Raw genomic sequence first — 21,572 nt, forward strand, 5'->3', positions numbered from 1 at the left:
TCCTGCCTTTCCCTGGACAGGGTCTCTCGCTCGCCCACTGCATATGCAGGAAAACTGGCCAGAGAGCTTGCAAGGATCTTCCCTTCTGCACCCCCACCTTGCTGTGTAAGCACTGGGGTTGCAGACAATCACAGACACAAACCATCCTGTCCAGCTCTGGACAGGTTTCAGTGGTCCAGATATACTCATGCTTGAATAGCCAGTGCTGTCCCAGAGCCACACACACCCTGCCTCATCTCCTGTTTACTTTTTTTGTTTTTGTTTTTTCTGTGTTTGTTTTTCCCCCCCGAGACAGGGTTTCTCTGTGTGGCCTCGGATGCCCTGCACTCTACTTGGCTGGCCTGGATTCACTTTGTAGACCAGGCTGGCCTCGAACTCACAGAGATCTGCCTGCCTCTGCCTCCCTGAGTGCTGGGATTACAGGCATGTTTACTTCCTTACTCATGCAAAAACAAAACAAAACAAAACAAAAAAACGGCCAAATGAAGAGTTCAATGAATAAAATTTAGAAACTACTTAAGCAGAGTGGCCAGCCCTGCTGAGCGCCTTCTCCATTCTGATTGGGTTTTCAGTCCTTCTGAACTCTCCCCGGAAGGCCCTCCCACTTGCTGTCCCTGAACAGGTCTCTGCTGTCTGTCTTACAGGAAGCCCAGAGGAGAAGGCAAAAAGTGCCGCAAGGTTTATGGGATGGAGAACAGGGACATGTGGTGCACCGCCTGCCGCTGGAAGAAAGCCTGCCAGCGATTCATCGACTGAGCCAGGAAGCAGGCTCGCCCCAGCCATTCCTGCCTCGCCTTCCAGAGGAAGCCACTCTCAGCCCAGGGAAAGCCCTTCCTGGAATCCCAGGAATATGATTCCTTGGTGGAATTAAAGCAAAAAAAAAAAAAAAAAAGAAGAAGAAGCAAAAAAATTAGGACCTGCACTGCTCTGAGAACCAGGCTAGAGCAGCAAGAAGGACTTTTTCCATTCAAAGAAAAGCCAGCTTTGTTTGCTGTCCATCTGGTCTTAAAGCTGATCTTCTGGAGCAGCTTAGCCAACCAGGCCCATCTCACCTAGAGAGAAGCAGATTTTTGATAAGCTTTCTGAACTGTGGCATTTTCAAGTTTTTGACACTTAATATGCCCACCAGCTACACAACACACCCATAAGCTATGAAGTAGCATTTGTATAAAGGATAGTACCTGCCTTGTGAGTAGGCATTTCCCCGTTTTCCAGCCAACTCCCTGGAGCAGCCCAGATCATGATGTATTTCAAGAAAGAGCTATACTCTGGGTGTCTCTTCTCTGTCTGTTTTCAAGAAGGACCCCACGTGGAACCCTGTAAAGATGTTCACTTGGAGGCTCTGGATATCATAAGGCCAGCAGTGATGGGCAGTGGGGTCCGGACCCCAAGCCGCACTGCAGAAAGCACGTGGGAGTCGTCCTCGGGATCCCAAGCGGTGTCACAGCCACGCCTCTGCCCAGCACAGAAGCGAGCTGGCACCAGGAACAGTCGGGTAAGCCTCGATGCTTCTTTGAGGGATATCACACAAACTGCAACCTGGATAGTGTGCCCGGCTCTGTAGGCAGGACTGGGTTATCATCCTGCTCTCCAGCTCCACCAGGTAGAGGACGCAAGACCCGCCCGCACGTTCGCTTGGAGCAGACCACAGCTAAGATGCCCCTGAGTGTGAGAAAAACCCAGTAAGGCAACAAGCCAACTTCTATTCTGTGTGCACTTTTATAGAACGCGTGCTTTATGTGTTCTAGGGGACAAGCCGGTGGGCACGGTGACATGTGGATAATGGAAAGCTAAACTTTTTTTTTCTTATAGAAATATTGGAACTATGAATTAAGAATCTGCTCAGACACTAACTTACAGAATGCCCAAAGGAAAACACACCTTGGTATAGGACTCTCCATTCAGTAGGGCCAGGGCTCACACTGGGTCCCAGCTGTTGGATGTCTACACTGGTGGGCTTGGCTGTTTGGGGGGCGGAGCTTGGAGAGCAGCCAAAGCCCTGTCCGTATGCTCATTCTCCGCCTGCCCGGCTTCGGAGCTGAGTGTCCTGTACCTATGCAGAGTAAGCACCTTATAGGAGGCACGGGGTGGGGATGGAGAACAGGTGTCAGCCATACGAATGTTAAGGGAAATTGCACAGAGGGGAGCTTAATATATATGTTTAAAGACTGTACATAGTACTTTTTTTACGGAGTAGAAAGAAGTCATGTAGTAATCAGAGTCACCCCTCTTTTTACGTAAGGGGTATATATGGAGGTTCTGCAGCGGAACACCCTTAATTGGTGCGTTCATGTATTTTGGCAATCTTATTTTTTAAATTCATGTGGCTTTTTAAAAGATTATTTCTTGAAAGATACCTTGATCTTTTCCTTCAGATATTTAAAAGAAAAACAAAACACTTATTTCAAAAGAAAAGAGAAAGCTTTATCTGATCCCCCATAGGTTGATGATCACCATCAGCCACACCAGCTGTTCTAGATGTTTTGACCTGCAACCAGGAAGCCGAATTTTGTTTTTGAAATGCTGAGATTGAGTTCTTTGCCCTGGGCATGTCCTGTATCCTATCTCTTGTAGCCTCACTGCTGGAACCGATGCTCTGGCTAGTCCAAGAGGCCCTGAGCATCGTGTAGGTTGTCATGGTCAGCTGTTAGATCAAGTCCACCTCCCTCATGCTTACATAATAGATGGACCCTAGGCTAGAGATTTCCTCTTCAGCAAAGCTCCAGAATTGTTCTTTAAATCACAGATGAAGACTTTAATCAAAATATTAAAGTGATGCAAAGTTAAATCCATCTTCTAGAGAGAACTTGAGGATAGAGGGAGGCTCTCTGCACGAGAGCAATCCTTAAGCAAGGCGCTGTGGCTGTCTCCCCAGGAGACCAGCCCAAGCAAGGCTCGGTCATTCCACGGCTGCTCAGAACACATTGTCAGCCAAGTCAAGAAACCAAATACCGGACCTGGACACCTCGTTCTCCCTAAAGCCTTCGTCATAGCAGCTTTTCTGCATCTTCAGCCCTGCCTGGGGCTGTGGTCTACAGGCCAGCTTCTTCTAGGCACTTCTTCTCTTCTGGCTTCCAGGTGCACACACATCCTGAGTACAGTTCTGGACAGCATGCCCGTTCCCTGTGTGGAAGGCTGTGACCCCAGGGGACCAGAAAGCTCTGAATTGCAACATACAGTTGCCGATTATATGAATTACCTTTTTTTATGCGTTACATTTTTTTAAATAGTTATTTTGTTATTTGGAGAACCAAACAAAGTGCCAAATGAAGCCTGACTTTTCATTTGATGCCAACTCCATGAAACGAAGCTTCTGGTGCCCACATTTCTTGGAGAAACAGGGAACGGTGCAAACCATCTCAGGCAGGCAGACTGCTGGGCTGAAGCTCTGAGCACCCTCAGGGCTGATAGCCCTATCTGCAACAGGATTGACGGTGCAGTGAACTCGTGTCCAATGGAAATATCTGAGTTTTTTGTTTGTTTTTTTTCCTTGTGTTGATGCCCCTTCCTCCAAAAACAGATTTCTTGTTTCTCCCAGAGAAGGCATGCATTTCACAGTGACTGACAGGACATTCTCCAGAAAGAAATGTGTGCAACGGGCAGTAGTTTCCAGCCTTAGCCTTCCCAGAGTATGGACACTTAAGCTTGTGAAAGCCAGAGAGACAACATGGAGAAAACCCCCAGGTAGCAAGCATATCAAGGAGGCATTGCAAAAGACCTGCACACTCCTGCCTCCCGCTCATGGGCTGCTCAGCCAGGGACGCTCAGTGTCCGCTGCAGATGTCTGAAACGAGATGGAAGCTGCTTTGTCCAGGGGCCATCCAACAGGCTCGCCCTTCTGCCACCTGTTCTGTGCTGTTTCTCTGTGGATTGGTAAAAGCCAGCGCCGGAAACAAAGCAATGGGTTTCCAAACTGGAGTGGGCTTGTAGTACCTGATGACAGCTCCATTTCCAAGAAGTTCCCTTATAAGGTAGTTCCCTGCCACCTGTGACAGAGCTGCGAATGGACATTATCAACAGAGAACAGCACTGGTGGTAAACCCTGAGCTTTCCAAAAAAAAAAAAAAATTCTCTTCAGAGATGGTCACATGTATGTTGCAAAAAAAAAAAGAAACCAAATTGTTTCCCATCGCAATTCAAGAAGACGCGAGTGGAAGTCTGCCATCTCTGCTAGCCTAGCGTGTCACATTTTCGCCAGAAGCCCTGGACTTCAAGTGAGCGGCCCTGGAAGAGTCCACTTCATCTCTCACTGCAACTGCACTGCAAGACAAAGGTGGCGTTCACTGGAAGGTTCCGAGAAAAGAGGCGAGAGCGACACATACGAGGGTATACATTGAACACAGTAGCAGAATTCTGTAAATACTACTCATTATTTCCTCAGGGAAACGGGGAGGATGTGCAAAGACAGATCTGGAGAACCCCCGAGACTGAGAAGATTTTTATTGTCTCGTCTTGTCAAATCAAGTTGTTTTTTTTTTTGTTTGTTTTGTTTTGTTTTGTTTTTTGTTTTTTTTTTTTTTTCATGTAAACTCAGTATCATTTCAAGACAAATCCATGTCAGCTGCACAGGCAACTTTTGTGAGGCATGGCAGATGCACCCATGCCTAACTGTCCTTTTATAGCCAGCCTAAAGCTGACTGATGTTTGAGCCACACGTGCAGAGCCTCCTGGGTATTTCTAGACATGGTGAGGCTTTCTCTGAATGTAATTGTGAACAAAAAGCCTTGCTGTTCCTTGTGGTAATCTCCCGGTTTGGGCAACTGTTTATTAGCTATCCACAGCATTCTCTAAGTGAGAGAAAGCTGTACACGACATATAGTTTGCTTTGGTAGCGGGTTAAGAAGCACCCTGCCATGGACTCTTATGGACAAGGTGCTGCTTTTTCTCACATCCTGTAGGATTGCCACCACCCACGTCAGCTGTAGCATTGAGCTCTGTGACCACGTACAAATGGGTGGAGCCAGGGGACCCATCAATACGACAGATATGATTGGGGGGTGTGGGTCATTTCGGAGGGCGTGTTAGGCACAGTGAGTCAACCGGAAACTTTATTTCTGTCAGAGAGAACCTACCAGCAGCTCACAGGCTCCCCTGATCCTCCTCCCGGTAGAGAGTCCTCCATGTTGCAACCATTTCATCCTGTCTTTTCTGCATTGTAAGTAGCCAAGTGGGAAGTTAGTAAATGAGGTTAGCACTTTTAGGTACCAGTTGTCCTGAGTAACTGCACGTCAACAGAGCAAGGAAGTATGAAACGTACTCAAGACTGACTTGCTTTTGGTGACTGACTTTGAAAAGGCCCATTTTCAATGATATAATGCTTTAAAGAGTGTACCTGTCACAGGACCAGGAAGGCAACGTGGGAATTTTACCTCCTGTCCTGTTCTGTAAATAGTTCCCTTTTTCCGAAGACAATCTCATGTTTTATAACTTTCGTTGTGTGGGTCTGAGAATCACAATGGTAATGTGTTATGGTAAATGTAATCTTAAATACAATAATAATTACAACTTAAATTTCCAAATGAAAGAAATAATACCACTTAGGCTCCTGCAAGAGACATGACACTTTTATAATAAACATTAGTACTTAACTTCTCAAGTTTAGCAGAACTGGAAATATTTTACAAGATACCGTGTTTTATAATCACAGAGAACATGAACACTTTGTGGGAAATGACCTTGGTTTTATACATTGTAGCTTATTTTTTAAAACGCAGTATTTTAACCGGCAGGAAGTGTAGATATGGTACACAGATCCTGTTCACCAATCCAAGGGCTATGCCTCTTTTAAGCAAGTGTTTTGATGTGTATCTTTTCAACTAACCCTCCAAGCAAGGGTAGAAATGCAGAACAGATAGAAAGGTTATTTGCAAGAGAATCCATGCAGCAGCAATTACTCCCTTATCATAACCAGTGTGTTTTCAGAGCATGGGGGGCGGGGGAGAGTCACGTGAAGATTCACTTCCTATATTGTAAATGAAAAGATGCTAGCACACAGGCTTCCGGGCCATGGAAGAAATATCGCTTTAGTGTGAAACGAATTCCCTTACGAGTTTTCGCCTGTCAGAACTACATCTCTACGTCTTTTGGTGGAAATGTCTAAAATCGGAGTATGTACACCCAAGAACTCTTAAGCAGTCAACACCAGCTGAAGAATTTCGACATCAGAACAACTGCTTTGTTTTACTTTTGTTTGTTTTTCACTCTGAAAACCTCACAGGCACCCAAGGTAGTGAGCAAAAAGTGACAGTATTCCCAGGGGACATAGGAAACAAGGAAGGGAGCTACACAAATAGCAGTGAGCTTTGCCAAGACTATTTTAAGCTGTTCACATCCTCAAGCCCACTCACTGTTAAAGAAAGCATCTTTTCTCCCCAAGAGTTTGTTGACTCGGAAAGCTAGCCCAGAGTAGCCAGAGTCTGCAGAGCCTATGAAAACAGAAGCCGAGGTGGGCAGATGGGTACCTGCTGGATAATTGGCACAGCGCTCAGAAGGCCCGCTCGGGTTTGGCAGCAGCTAGCCTTTCATGCTGCCCCTTGGGGTGGCACATCTGAGAGTGTCTGAGTACCCAGCAGGTGTTCAGTGCTACACGGCTTTGAACTGTGTGCATCTTACTGTGAACGGAAGCCTCGTTACAGGGGCTGCACCAGTGCGCGTCAGGACAAATGGTTTGTGGACTAGGCAGCTGACATCTACTGAAAAGGAAGACCCACACTCAGCTTTTGACAATCAGAACCCACAGGCATCACGCCAGGTTGCTGGGTCCAAATTGGAGGCATGGCATCACCTGACAATTAAATGTTGACCACCAACATACATTCTTGGCTAATACTCCAGACCAAAGAAAAGCTTTGTGGGGCAGGGGCATCCTGTGGCCATTGGTTTCAGCTGTGGAAGTCAATGCCACATCCCTTGGCTAACAGGCCCAGTCCTCCATGAGCACCAGAGACACGTGGTGGCACAATCTGAGCAGTAGACATTTCGAAAGAGGAAAGAAGCTATTTCTCCCTAGAGATTAGTCTCATGGAAGAAAAAATAGAAATGTCGTATCTTTAGATTAGCTTTGGCCCTGATCAGAACGTACTGAGTTTTAGCCAGCTCAGGCAAGAGCTGCCTCCTGGCATACCCAGGCACACTCCACAGTACTGAATAGCTCTAACCCTGATTCTTACTGTGTCTGCTACCGTGACCACTGTGATGAAGGGCTGGCAAATAAAAATAAAAATAAAAAAACAGTCTTGTGCCTTTCTGGAGGCAGCCAGGTGTCCTGAAGCTTTAAGGTGGCACATGGTTCCTCCTGTGCCAATGCCCTCTGCCCTCACTCCATGCTCCCCAGGCCATCCCTCTCCTTGTTTCATTTTACAATTTCACCTCTGATCTGACAAGGTCCTTGCTTCAGAACTAATAGGTGCTTGGGTGTTTTCAGGTGTCTGTTCACCTTAAAGGAGGTTTTTCCACTTAGAAAACCATAGTATCTTTGTCTGAGGGCGAAATAAAAATGAGAATAACTATGTCGTGTAAGAAGGGGCGATCAGGTTAGACTGTTTCATTGTTCTGAGCAACTACATTCTTTTAATTCTTCTTGTCATATTGAAGTCCTGTTACAGGATAATTCTGTATGATAAAGTGTGTCTCATTCAGACGTTATTCTTTTTGGTCTTTATAAGAACCTAGTGTAGAAAACAAGTACAAGCCAAGACATCCAAGCCAAGACAAGGGTAGTCTTGAGCCCATGATTCAGCACTGTCATTTTGCCCGCAGAGACAGAGGAAAAGGCTGTCTTGGCTTTCTTCCACTGTGACTCAAAAGCCATGGATTCCCAAGGCCCCCAAGTTCTCAGTCCAGAAATAAAGAGCACACATTCATTCGTGTTACTAAGGGGAAATTTAATCATCCCCAAATGTGTCCCCATGTTTACTTTGCTTGGTCCCCATGTTCTGTCTAGCAAAATGGTAAAGATAGGAATTTATTAGCTAAAGCAATATGCTAAATAAAAAGTTTGACTTCTTGGGTGAAGAAATGTTTTACTGCTGTCCTTTAGCTTTTCAGGCTAAATTTTAAATTGATGCCGGAAAATATAAAAACCAGCTCAAAATTACAGTTTGCAGAACCAAATGAAAAAGACCTATAAACATGCTGGAAGTGCCTAGAAGACCAGTTATGTCATGTTTAGATTTGAATGCAATTTAAATAATGCTGGCAAAGTTTGAGATTGCTTCCACTGGAAATGATTAAGAGGCTGTCCAGTAGGTGAATGAACTTCATCTCAGGTTGCCAAGGTGAGCATCTTGAGTTCAGAGTAAAGTGCTTACAAAGAATCTTGTCATGGGACTAGAAGGAAATAAATAAAACAAAAAGCCAACCAAGGAAATAAATAATACAAAAAGCCAACCCTATATTGGCCTGTCACCTAGTTCATTATCAGGGTTATTTAAGGCTGGGAGTCCGGATGGTTTTCCCTTTTCTACTGTGATGGAAAGGCAGCCCGTTGTGTAGTTTTACGCCTGTCCTTGACATAGAAATAACCTAGTGTTAGTGAACAAGAGCAAAGCAAACAGCTAGATTTTGAAATAAGGTTCAGGTGAGAATCAAATAGCCATTCTGTTTTGAATGTTCTATCGCAGTGGGCATTAGCCATAGAATTGTAACACTCCAAAGATTATTATGCTACAAGACCATTACAGATCAATCCTTGAAGCTGATTAGCTATTTTGCTGTTTTACTAGGACCAGCTTCTCCCCAAAATGTTATTTAAGAAAATTAGCCACAGTATAACCTGGCTGTCCCTGAGAAAGGCAAGAGAGCTCTCTAGCATTAAAGAAGGAAACCTTTGTGGAAACAAGGTGCCTCCTCCATTTACTTCTCCTGTATTGTCTCAGTCCCTGACTGAAGAGGGAAACCAACACTCGAGAGAAGACATAAAACTTAAGTGAGAGTCTGAGGGACCAGTCCCCACTTAGTTGCCATTTCCACCATCTTGGCAGCAGCATGCAGGTTGGCTGGTGGACATTTCCTTCCTCTCTTCATCTCTCAGCCCAGAGGCCAGACTCATTTCCAGATCCAGGGATGGGCCATTCTTGTTCCTTGATTGCTTAATGGATGCTTTCTCTGCCTTCGTTGCTCCAAGGCATGGTTGCTCGCCCTTATCTTGCTCATTTTGCTCGGTGAGTGGCTACCCTTCCTTCATGGGATGAACAGATGTAGTGTCCTGGAGGTATCCACCCTGCCACACTCAATGCCAGGACGCAGCGGCTAAGCTGTGTCTTAGATCGCTCCTTCTGTTCACCTACCCAGAGCTGAGGGTCAGCGGGGCAGTGGGATCTGTTAGAATGGACTTAATACTAGATCCTACCGGCTCTGGCTTCCACCTGAGGATTACAGTGAGAACGGGGCTGGCCTTCACTGTGTGATGAAGGAGTACAATTGTTCCTATTTTGTAGCTCTGGAAATTAAAAATGACTCACTTTGTTAAACATTCTTTCCTAACCCAAGGATAACCCCACCTTTTATTTCTGGCACAGGCAACAAGACAGAGGGAAAAGGAGGCACACTGAAGGCTTGTGGCTACCCTTGGGTTTGAGTTACCCCTCAGGAATCCATCCCCGGATGGGGAAGGATGGCTGAGCTAACAGATTATAATCAGAAGGATTACTCTTTTAGGCCCTTTCTCTATATCCTTATTGGAAGTCATTGGCTGTGACATGGCATGATCTCAACTCCTATATGTCATCACAGCTTCAACTTCCAGTGTCCCAACTGGGGAAACTGATCACTGGGAGAGAGCTTCAAATGAAATCTGAACGAAATCTTTCATTCAGAAAGCACATGGTACCTCCCCAAGCATACTACTTCCAAGACCTCCATAACTAAAAATACCCTGGGTGTACAAACAAGACAGGCCTGTGGATTATATATAGCATAAACATACCCTTACTCCATATTTTCCTGCAGTACACCCTGAAATTCCTATTTTTGTAATTAATGGTTAGACTGTGGTCAATCACTTAAACGCTCTATGAATTAACTAGTATAGTTTCCAAAATATTTCATATCATAGTCCTATATGCATGGAAGAACTCAGGGCAAGAAAAGAAACGCTAGCTCCCAAAGGGTTCAAGACTATCAGCAAAAGTGAATGAAGGTTCTGGGAGAGGGACTATTCGCTGCCCCTAGTGGTGGTAATTGCTGTTAAAGGTAAGCCATCTTTTGAACTCTTTTCTTCACCAAATCTAAAACATTAAAAAAAAAAAAAAAGTTACCGAATATTTAAAGTGGGGTGGTGGGTAATTAGTGGAAGTGGTGTCTGTAGGAAGCTTTGCTCATAAACCGAAGGCCAGGAAGCGGTCCTCTGGGGGACACTGGTGTTAGGATGACAACGGCGAGCATGGGCAGGCACTGGTTGAGACTTAGCAGCAATGCTGTTTAGTGTATAGAGGTCTTTTGAGGTCCAATCTTGCCATCATTTCAGGGCTTAGTACTTCCTTACAAAGTCTTTAATAATGAATGAATGTATAAAATTATAAACTATGCATTTTCAAAGAGAAACATGTATTTTATATCAAATCAAAGTACTTTTTTCATAGAGACTTATCACAACTACAGATTATTCAAAATAAATGAGAATACAAATCCTCATAAGGGTGTGGGATGCCTTTGTTTTTCTCTCTGATGGTTTCAAGACAATGCATTTAGACTAAAACTTTGGGCTCAAAAAATAAAACAAAAAACAAAAAAAGGCTAGCCAGTACAGTGGATGAGGAGGATAGACCTTCTCCTGAGAGGAGATCACACACAAAGTCTGCCCAGCTCTTAGAGGTGGATGCTTTAGTAACACTGCATTAACAGGGAAATAAGGACGAGGGATATGGCTCAAAGGTGGAGCCCTTGTCTTGGCATGGGTGAGTTCCCCGCACCGTAAAGTAAGCAGGCAAACAAAATGGTAGGAAGTTCATATTGCATCAGCTCAAGATGACCCAGGTTTGTTTGTTGTTAATTTTCAATCCAGCCAGAGGCAAGGAGTACACTTTAAAGAGTTTAGGGTATAGTTTTCAATCGACAAAATAAAGATATTATCTGACAAGGCAAGCAGTTGGGGTTTTTTTGTTTTTTTGTTTTTTTTTTTTTTTTTCAAAATTACATGGAGATGATCACTTACTTATATTTTTAAATATCTCTGTAGAATATACCCACATTTCTTCAGCCCTGTGCTGATGGGCATTTTCACGAGACCTTTCCAACTGATAATTGGTCTTTTCCTCCTTGGGCCATACACACTCCCTGACTCCTGCATCCTTCCCTCCACCTGACGATGAGGGAAGAAAGCATTTCTCTGCTGTTCCGGTTCTCTGTTGCGTCTGTGAGGAGGTTTGTAAACTGTTTGTAGAATACGGGGAAAACACACTTCTAAGCCTGATATTTAAGGTCATACAAGATAAGTTTGCTACCTAACTAGAAGTTAGTCGGGGAGGGGCAATGTGTCTTTTTATATGATTTTTAGCCAAATCCAGATGTTCTGATACTACATTTCTGAATACTTTTCTGACTGTAAATACCGCCTGCAGAGGTTCAGGTTGACAAACCTTTTCTGAGACTGTTCCTCAGTCATGCTCCTTGCCAGCTTTTGGCACATTGTACATAGATATGTCGAATGTTTCAATAATGTTGTTTTTCTAAATGCTGTTCTCTAACACATTTTTTTTTCTTTTGCCTTTGTTGTTCTGGACTTTGTGTGTCAGTTTTACAAAACATTTCCTAAGATTTAACACCAGGAAAAATATATATATATTTTAAAATAAACTGGTGCTAATTGGAAAAGAAGAAAATTTCAGCTTCAAGATTTACAAAAGAAAATGTTCACACCAGTTAAACTGCACTTTCCCAAGGGGATGGCTGCTGTCCACTTACAATGGGCATCAAGAGGACCAGCAGAAGTTTACAATATTGATGGCCCGTTTGTGGGTAGAGCAAAGAGTCCCTGTCCCCCAGGGGGAGGATTTGCTGGGCAGTCCTCAAAGCATGCGGTAGAAGGAGAGGTGTAGAGTAAGTGCGCTTTAGAAATAGTCTTCTGGTCTTTGGACTTTCATGTTCTGTGATGCTTAGCTGTTACGACGAATATGGTGTTGCCAACCTAGTCTGACGTCATTGTCAACCTGTACTGACTCTGTGTATGGTTCTACCCTTGGTTTGCACTGGCACGAACCAAGCCAGAACAGCGGTCTTTCAGAAAGACTGTTCTGATTTCTATGGTGTCAACACACATGAACTTAGATGCACTTGTAACTGGTTAATTGCCATGAAGTAAGTCTAACTTCCACTTAATAAAAGTTTTTGTGTATCTACTTCTATTTGGGAGCCGTTTATTACATGAAGCTTAACATTCATGTCAAGGGTTATCAGCCTGGTGGTCACTTGTTTAGTCCTGTGGCCGAATATCTGAAGCAAACTGAGAAAGGATGTTTTTGTTTTTGTTTTTTTTTCTGGCTCACAGTTTATGAGACTGGGGGGGAAGGGGTGAGGCTTGGAGGCAACATTCTGTGACCATGCCAACCAGCTAGGTGCATCTTAGTAGACCAAATATCAGAGTCTCCAGTCAGAAGCCTCCAGGGCCACCAGCTAAGGACTCCGTGTTCAGTCCCGTGAGCCTGAGAAGCACATTCAAACTCAATAGAAGGTTTAATTTAACCTAAAGCTGTAAAAGCTGTTTACAAGCAAAGATGTATCTTCCCCATCAACCGCTTGCCATCGAGGACATCTCCAGGCTCGTGCAGACGCGCATGCCCCGTGTTCAGCCGCGCTGCCCACCCCACAGCCACTGCCCAGCCTGAGAGAGGCTCACCTGTCCTCCTGACCCCGTGCTAGAACCATGTCCAGTGTCCATTCTGGTTCTAAGGGCTCTTGCCCACCTCCAAAAGCTCGGCAATGTAATGGCCTCAGAAGTCAGTTTGCCCAGAGACTTGAGTTTTGCCTCTGGCTAGATGAACTATTTCGCTATGTAATACTTAGGTTTCCAAGTATTCTAATGATCATAAAGCTGACGAGCTGGCTTAGGCAGTAGCTCTTTCTAGTCCACTCAGCCTTGGCGAGTGAGGAATTTCACTCCTAAGCTCCCCCACAGCTGAGAACGATTCTTAGCAACTGTTGCTGGACAACAGATAGAATGCCCATGTTTCAGCAACAAAGGGAGGGGTAACGTGAGCATTTTCTGAGACACCACATGTCCAGGTGTGTACCCACAGACGGAAGCCAAAATGCTGTCCAATCCAGAGCCCTCTGAACTCAGGATGACTGGCTTCAAAAACCAGAATCTTCTCATTTCAACTTCATACAGTTCCTTCTAAAGCAAAAGTGTCCTGTCTGATTAAGTAGCACATGTACATTAGGATGCACACGTGACTATTATTATTTACATCAGTGGCAGAATGAGCTGTGTGGCAAGGTTTCATACCTGTCCTGTTGGGTGGAGAACTAGTGGGTCCTGCAATTGGACGCCTGTTGCTTGCCCCCAGCCTGGCCAACTCCCGCTCACAGGACCTCCACGATTGCCTCGTCTTCAGCACAGGGGGCCTGGGGTATGATAGCCTTTCCTGAGATGGCTGGTGCAGGAGATGTTTCCTTCTTCCCATGTGCCAGGCAACAGGGCTGGGTGTTTTCTCACCACAGCTCTCAGGGACCATGGTGGGACCTCTCATCTAGAGCTTTGGTAATGTGATTTCAGTTCGTGGAGGTCCATGAGCATTGCCATGGCCTCGTGCTGGTTCTTAAAACACCCATGAGGTCAAGACTAGCCTACCACTGTGTCTCAGTGCCCGTGGCATTCACTTACATCTCATGCAGCAGTAGACCAGGCCACATCACAGGAAGGAGGTTGGCACCATGAGATATTTTGAGAGGAGCTGGAGAGAGCCCAGTGGCTGAGACATTGCTCTTCTAGGTGTTCTGAATGTGGTTTCCAGCACCCAGGTCAGGCTACTGACAGCTACCTAAGAGCTCCAGCCCCAGGGACTCCGACACCTTCGGGATTTCCGTGCCTGCATGCATATTCCCACACGCGGATTTATTCATATACTTCTAATTTTAAAAGTAATTTTTAAAAAAAAGACAGAAAGAGAATATCAACATATTACAGTATACTATAATAATTGTCCTATTATAAGTCACAAAGCACCCAATTTATATCTTAGACTTCCTCATAGGTGTGAAGGAAGCAGCATACATACAGTGGTTAGGGTTTGCTCTGACTACAGGACAATTGTGTCATCCTTTACCCAGGAGTCATAAAGTTTCAATGGTTCACACCCACAGAGCACAGTGGCATTGGGGTTCTCCTATCCCTGAGTTCACCCAAGGATCATTCTGTGCCTGTTGGGCCTATTTCTATATCTATGCGGACCTACTTGCTGATTTTTGTGCTGCCTTTGAAGGTGGTCTGGTCTACTCTGCACCCCATTCTTGCTTTCCATCCTCACCATGTCCTTCTACCTCTTTTAGCTCTTCTGTCTCCTGGAACACACATATTTCCCTCCAAGGCCACTGCAGGGAAAGTTTGCTGCTACACTCTAGCCCACCACTAGAGGCTTCTTTGTTCTAGCCTGTCACACGTCTGCCAGGCCCGCTGCCACTTTGATGCCAGCTCTCCCCTGACAGTGGTGGCCTCCTTGGCCCTCAGTGCACCTGAAGAGTGATTCCTGGACGTTTGACTTAGTGCCTTAGCCACAGAGGATAGACAAGAACATCAGTATTGGGGAATAGAGCTCAAGCTGCTTGGGCGTGTCCTCCAGGGACCTCCCAGGGCTCCAGGATGCTCTCCTGGGCAGGTGGCAGCTGCTGGGGGCCGGGAAACTTTAATGTGTGGGGAAGCAGAAAAACCTCGGGAGTGTGCGGGCCCCAAGTAACAGCCTACGCAGCAGTGTGAAGTCATATATATCCAGCCCTTCATATCTGGGGGTTCTCTACAAGAATTCAACCAACCACAGGTGAAATATCTGGAGTAGGGGAGTAGTTTGGGTACTGAGCATGCGCAGATGTTTTACTTGTTATCTCTAAGCAGAATAACAACTATTCAGATGGCTTCTATGCTAGATACTGTAAATAATCTTGGGATAATCTGAAGTGTTCCAGAACGTGTGTGTAGGCCATATGCAAATCCCACATAATTTTATGGAAAGGACATAAGTATAAGGATCTGGGTGGCCAAAGGAGTCCTAGAACCAGCTGCACACTGACTCAGAGGAACAATTGCATTTGCTGAACAAGTTCCTGTCAGACATTTGCTATCTCAAAGGGTACTGCAGTGAACACCCGGGGACGTAACAGATTCCGCTAATGCAAAATTTAAAGCTGCTAAGCCTCAAAAAGTCCCATTCAAGAACTTTCTCAGGGGTGCAGGCCACTGGAAAGTATCACCCACCCCTGCTCACTGCGGCCATCTACCTCTTTGAGCTGTTCTGTCTCCTATAACACATCACTAAGTGATCAACATATTTCTGGATGAACGAACAAGCTGTTCAGGCTGACACACTCTCTGCTTTCAATCTACCATTGTCTGGCCCAAGCCAAAAGCAAACGAGGGCATTTTGAAGACTGACACATTCAACTATTAGACCTCAGGACTTTGAACGTTCTTTAGAGTATGTACATTCTCAGAACTGCCAACTCCAAGTGACTGTATCGATTACGTAACAACTATCCAACCCATGACACAAAATGGAGAGTTACACAGACCATTTTTATGTAAAAATGCCTTGCACGTAGCAAGAATTCAATAAATAGGTGGAAAAAATGAATGCTTCTAAGGGAAATAAGTTACACCATAGGCCTGTGCGATTAAAAACACACAGAGTAAATGGAATGAGGTCACGAGAAAAATCCGATAATTAACTCAGCAGAGAAGCCAGGCTGGCATTAAGATAGTTTCAAGAGTGGGGTCTGGGTATCGCAGCTAGATCTGTGCAGTGTGCAGCATAGATTTTAACGTGTCAGGGGAGAGAGTGAGACGCTTTGAGTAAAAGCAGGCCCCTGCTACCCTGACCCCATCACCCTGCCAGCCTTCTGCCGCTTTAACTCATCTAACTGCCTTTTCTCTAGCACTCAGCATCGCTTCTAATTTAATTCTAAACAAGTGTTGCCTAGCCAACAGGAAATAGCAGCCCCTGAGAGACCAACAGTGTCAAGAACAGGAGGCACATGGGACAGGTATGTCCTCTGTGAGAGGGTGACACCTGCCGCTCCGAGCAGCACAGATAGCTCTCTGGGCATCGTGACACCAGCCTAATGACGACCCCTGAGTCTCCTGAGTCTGTTCCCAAAGGATGCTACACCAGGGAAACCTGAAAACAACCAACTGTTCTCACCAAGTAAGACTCATACTCTAGCCAAGAAAACCCACATCAAATCCTGCAAGCAGACCAGTCAGAGGATCTGTCACCACCCTCTTAGTCCCACCACAGAGCTGTGGCGTGCAGCCCATTCATTTCTCTGGCTGCCTCCACTCAGACAAGATTAAGCACACACAACTAGGGAGTCGACCAGAAGGATGAAGAATGTCTTTTCAGGGACCAAAGTCACACAGTATCTCCAGGCCATAGGCCAGGAGCCAGGGGTGAGCAAGCCTTGGGAAACACGTGGGCTCCCAGTGCTGTCCTCATTAGCCTTCTGGGGCTTCAGATCAGGGCACAGAAGATCTCCTGTACTCCAAACGTCCTCTGGAGGAGCAGTCCAATTTCCCCCCAGTAATCAGGATCAGCCATGCCTGCCAGCACCATAACTCTTATCCTGTTGACTGTAGAGCATCAGATACCCAAGGGGGCAAGGGCGAAGTCTCAGATTCCAGTTCACTGGAATGTCGTGGTTTTGTCTCTTGTTAGAAACACTTGTTAGAAACTTCTAAACCAGCACAGCACAAGGCCTTACGATAGGAAGCAAAATTTTTGCTAACAGGACCTGGGCTCGGTAGCATGTCTTTAATCCCAGCACCTGGGAGGCAGAGGCAGGTGGAGCTCTTGAGTTTGAGGACAGCCTGATCTACAGGACAGCCAGGACTTCACAGAGAGGCTTTGTCTTGAAAAACCTAAAATACTACTAATAATAATAACAATAAGAGCCAAGGAGACACTAGAGGTGATGGTGAGTGGTACCATTCTCATCTCCATTTCTTGATTCCTAAACCTGTGAATCCTGGCTACAGGAGAAACCATAGTCTATATTGATTCAGAGCCTGTACAGCCTTCTGCAGAGCTCTGCCCTAGCCTGCAGACTATTGACACCCAGCTGACATAGAAACTGTATTATAGAAAGGTCACCCCACTGTTCTGTCAAACTGGCTGCTTCAGGATGATGGGAGCATAGTAAGACCATGGATCCCATGAACATGAGCTCTGTACTGGCCTGGCTGTCACGTGAGCAATGCCATGGAGACTACATAACAATGGCTAAGACATTGAATGAGTCCAGAGATGGCAGATCCAGGGAAGCATTGTGTCAGGAAAGGCAAATCTATAGAATAAGTATCCCAGGCAGACAAAGCACTGTCCTTTTCATGACAGAAGCAGTCTAGTGTATTCAGCTTACTCTGAGGTCGTTGGCTGGTGACTCCATGGGTAATGATGCATTAGGCGCTCTATGTTGGTATCTGCTGCTGGCAGATCTGGCACTCAGCAATAGCCATAGCCGGGCCAGCCTTGGTGTGTGGATGCAATTTATTTCCTTTTCTGAAATACACAAAGGTCCATAGTGGTTGCTACCTCCCTTTTACTTGGTTCGATTAACATAGCATCATCAACATAACAGATCAGTGTTTTACCTTGTGGAAAAAGCAGGTGACGAAGATCCCTGAGAACTACGTTATGATACAGTGATAGAGAAATAATAGGCATCTTAGGAAGGACAGTAAAGTAATATGCTTGTTATACCAGATAACAGTAAATTCTTCTGGTGAGCCATACAGACAGGTATGAAGCGATGCATTTGTGGGATCAGTAGCTTCATACTAAGTCTAAGAGATGTTTTCCTTTTCTCAGGTAAGGAAACCACATCTGACACAGTAGCTACGACTGGAGTCAGCATTTGATTAAGCTTAGAATAATCATCTATGTAGATGGAGCCCGGGTCCACGTCCAGTGCTCCAGCCCAGTCTGAGGCCCCTCCCCAGACCTTCCCAACCTCCAGGCTTGGCCAAGATACGTGTGCTGTGCTTGCCTAGCATTCTTTGTCTACCAGACCTTAACGCATTTGCACCCACATCAAACCCATCCTCCAGGCCCAGCCTGGATGCTGGCGCAGCCTTGTGAGTCCACCCTCTTAATGCTGAGCTTCTTGCTCTCACCCTAATCCTCATGGAGTTTGGGTCCCAGTGTGCTGACTCAGTCTGAAGGCCCTTGCCTGTGGTTTTCCAACACCCATTTTACAAGCAGGCTGAAAGAGTTCATATCCACCACGCTGGCCCTAAAGAGCCTGTTAGAAGCAATACTTCAAACCAAAGAGAGGAATAAGCATAGCCAAGGGACTCTAGAAAGAAAATAGCTATCCAGCTGTAACTACTGAGACACAGACCACGAACAACAACAGACAGACAGACTGCAATCCACACACATTTCTCAATAATAACTTTAAAAGCCTCAATTGTCCAACCAAAAGCCACAGGCTAAATAAATAGGTTGAGTTCATCTTATTGTGGTCTACAAAAACCTTGGCTTTAAAGATCGGCAACCTCTTAAGTTAGTAGTTGTCAACCTGGAGTTTGCAACCCATTTGGTTGAATGACCCTTTCACCGGAGCCACCTAAGACCATCAGAAAACACAGACATCTACATTACTATTCATAACTGTAGCAAAATTAGAGTTATGAAGTAGCAACAAAAATAATTTTATGGCTGGGGATCACCACAACATGAGGAGCTGTATTAAAGGGTCACGGCATTAAGAAGGTTGAGAACCACTATCTTAAATTAAAACATGGAAAAAACCTTCTGACTAAGTAGAAACAGGAAGCAAGCAGGCACTACTATTCTAACTGTGACAAAACAGACTTCAAACTAAAACTAATCTGAAGGGATACATAAGAATACTTGATCCTACTCAAGGAAACAATTAACCAAGAAGACATAACCTTAGGCGCATATGTGTGTGTGTGTATGTGTATATATATATGTGTATATATATATATATATTTGAATCAACCCAAAAATAATAGATGATTTCAACACCCCACTTTCTCTCATAGGTCATCTGGACAAAAAAAAAAAAAAAAAAAAACATGAACTTTAGAAATAATAAATGACACCATACATCAAACAGATCTAACAAATATCTACAGGATATTCTACACAAACACCAAAAAATATAGACTCTACCAATTCTGACCTATGGAAATGTCTTTAAAAATAGACTACACCCTGAGACAAAAAACAAATCTTAACAAATTCATAAGAATTATAATAATTCCGCGTGGTCATAGAAATCTCCTCCTCCTAACCTACTTCCTCCCATCCATCGTTACCCCAGCCCCCAACTCTATCAGGCCTTGCCTGGGACCGCAGAGGCCACAGTCCGTGGAGGCAGCTAGGCTAACTTCCGACCTTCCTTCTCCCTCCCCTTTTCTAAATCAGGCCCCCTACTCTTCATCCCCAGCTCTGTGGCACACTACCTGTTCTGGCCACTGCTCATTCTCTGCCTCATTCCCAGGGGACTAAGCAGATCTTGGTGGAACGTCCTGCTTTTCCTTCCTCCTCTGGAGCTTTTCAGTCGACCCACCTCCTGGCCCATCCTCATTTCTACGTACCAGCTCCCAAGACCTAGAAACACATGTTACCCAGAAATCCCAATGGCCACACCTGCAAGGATCCTGGAAGAATGCCTACCAGGCAAAACATGGGCACCATTACCTCCTAAGAACGAGAGAGGGCAACAGAAACCAAGGAACAAAACATCCACCCACCCAACAAAGACAAGGCCAGACACTAGCACCTAGAACTGTAATCTTTCCAAACCCAGAAGGCTAGATGTAAAGAAGGCCAGTGTAAAGATACAGTCAATAACAGCCAGGACAGTATGCCTCCATTAAAGCTAAGCAACATTACCACATTCAGACCTGAGAGTTGAGACACAGCTGAAACACAAAACAAAGACCTTACAGTAGCCTTTATGAACATGAAAGGGGTCCTTAAACTAAAAAGTAATAAATACTTTAAAGAGATCTATGAAAACACAACCAAGGAGTAGAATAAAGCAGTTTAAGACCTGAAAGTAGAAATAGATTCAATAATGAAAACCTAAATGGGGGGAAGCTAGAAATGAAAAGTTTAGGAACTTCAACAGGAACCTCAAAGGCAAGCCTCACCAACAGAATATAAGAGATGGAAGAGCAAATCTCAGACATTGAAGACGCAATAGAAGAAATGAACACTCTGCTCAAAAAAATATTAAATCTAAAAAACAAAAACAACAACAACAAAAAACCTGGCACAAAACATCCAGGAAATCTAGGTTGCTATGAAAAGACAAAACCTAAGAATACTAGGAATACAGGAAGGAGGAGAAACCCATGTCAAAGACAGAAAATATTTTCAACAACAACAAAAAAATGCCCTAACCCAAAGAAGGCAGTGCCCATCAAGGTACAAGAAGCATACAGAACACCAAATAGACTGGATCAGAAAAAGAAATTCCCCTTATCACATAATAACCAAAATACTGAACCTACAGAATAAAGAAAGAATATTACAAGCTTAAAGGAGAAAAGAGCAAGTAACATATAAAGGCAGACTTATGAAAATAACACCCGACTTCTCAATGGAGATTTAAAAACCCAGAAGGGCCTGAACAGATATTCTACAAACTAAGAGATGCCAGCCCAGACTAGTATACCCAGCAGAACTTTCAATTATAATAGATGGAGAAAATAAGACAAATCTAGCCCTACCTCATACTAGAAGAAAAACTCCAACCTAAAGAGGTTAACCACATTCAAGAAAATAAAAGGAATAAATAGTTCCAGGCTATCAAATCAAAAGAGGAGAAACAAGCCAGGCGTGGTGGCACACACCTGTAATGCCAGCACTGAGGAGGCGGAGGCAGGTAGAACTCTGAGTTTGAGGCCAGCGTGGTCTACAAAGTAAGTCCAGGACAGCCAAGGCTACACAAAGAAACCCTGTCTCAAATAAAAACAAAAAAAATAAAAAATAAAAAAACAAAGGTTAAAAGGAGAAACCCACATCACAAGAAAATAACAAGAATCAGCAAATGTCACACTCACCTTCAAAACCAAAGGTCTCAGTTCCCCAATAAAAACACAGACTAACAGAATGGATACAAAAACAGAAGCCATCCTTCTGCTACATGCAAGAAATACACCTTAACATCAAGGATAGACATCACCTCAGGGTAAAAGGATGAGAAAAGATATTCCAAGCAAATTTATCTAAGAAGCAAGCTGTCATAGCCGTTTTAGTATCTGACAAAATAGACTTCAAACCGAAAGTAATCAGAAAGAGATATGGAAGGACGCTATATTCTTACCAAAGAAAAAATCCACCAAGAGACTTTTGATGACCGCTTCTATTTCTTTGGGGGATATAGGACTA

General features: G+C 44.6%; 1 protein-coding gene across 2 annotated transcripts in view; it reads left to right on the top strand.

Moving 5' to 3' along the window:
* Znf704 (zinc finger protein 704) overlaps positions 1-21,572 on the top strand; it is a 212,748-nt gene that overhangs the window by 166,214 nt on the left and 24,962 nt on the right. Inside the window, exon 9 of one of the 2 annotated variants that reach the window (XR_008719666.1) lies at positions 645-4,355. Coding sequence is in view for 1 of the 2 variants with exons in the window: in XM_055603238.1 (XP_055459213.1) it covers positions 645-756 (112 nt within the window). In the remaining variant the exon portion in view is untranslated. Of the gene's footprint in view, positions 1-644; positions 12,333-21,572 lie in introns of those variants that run through there. The other variant, XM_055603238.1, reaches the window with a different exon arrangement.

Source organism: Psammomys obesus, unplaced genomic scaffold (genome assembly GCF_907164565.1).
Source record: "Psammomys obesus unplaced genomic scaffold, mPsaObe1.curated_primary_1811, whole genome shotgun sequence".
Lineage (NCBI taxonomy): Eukaryota > Metazoa > Chordata > Mammalia > Rodentia > Muridae > Psammomys > Psammomys obesus.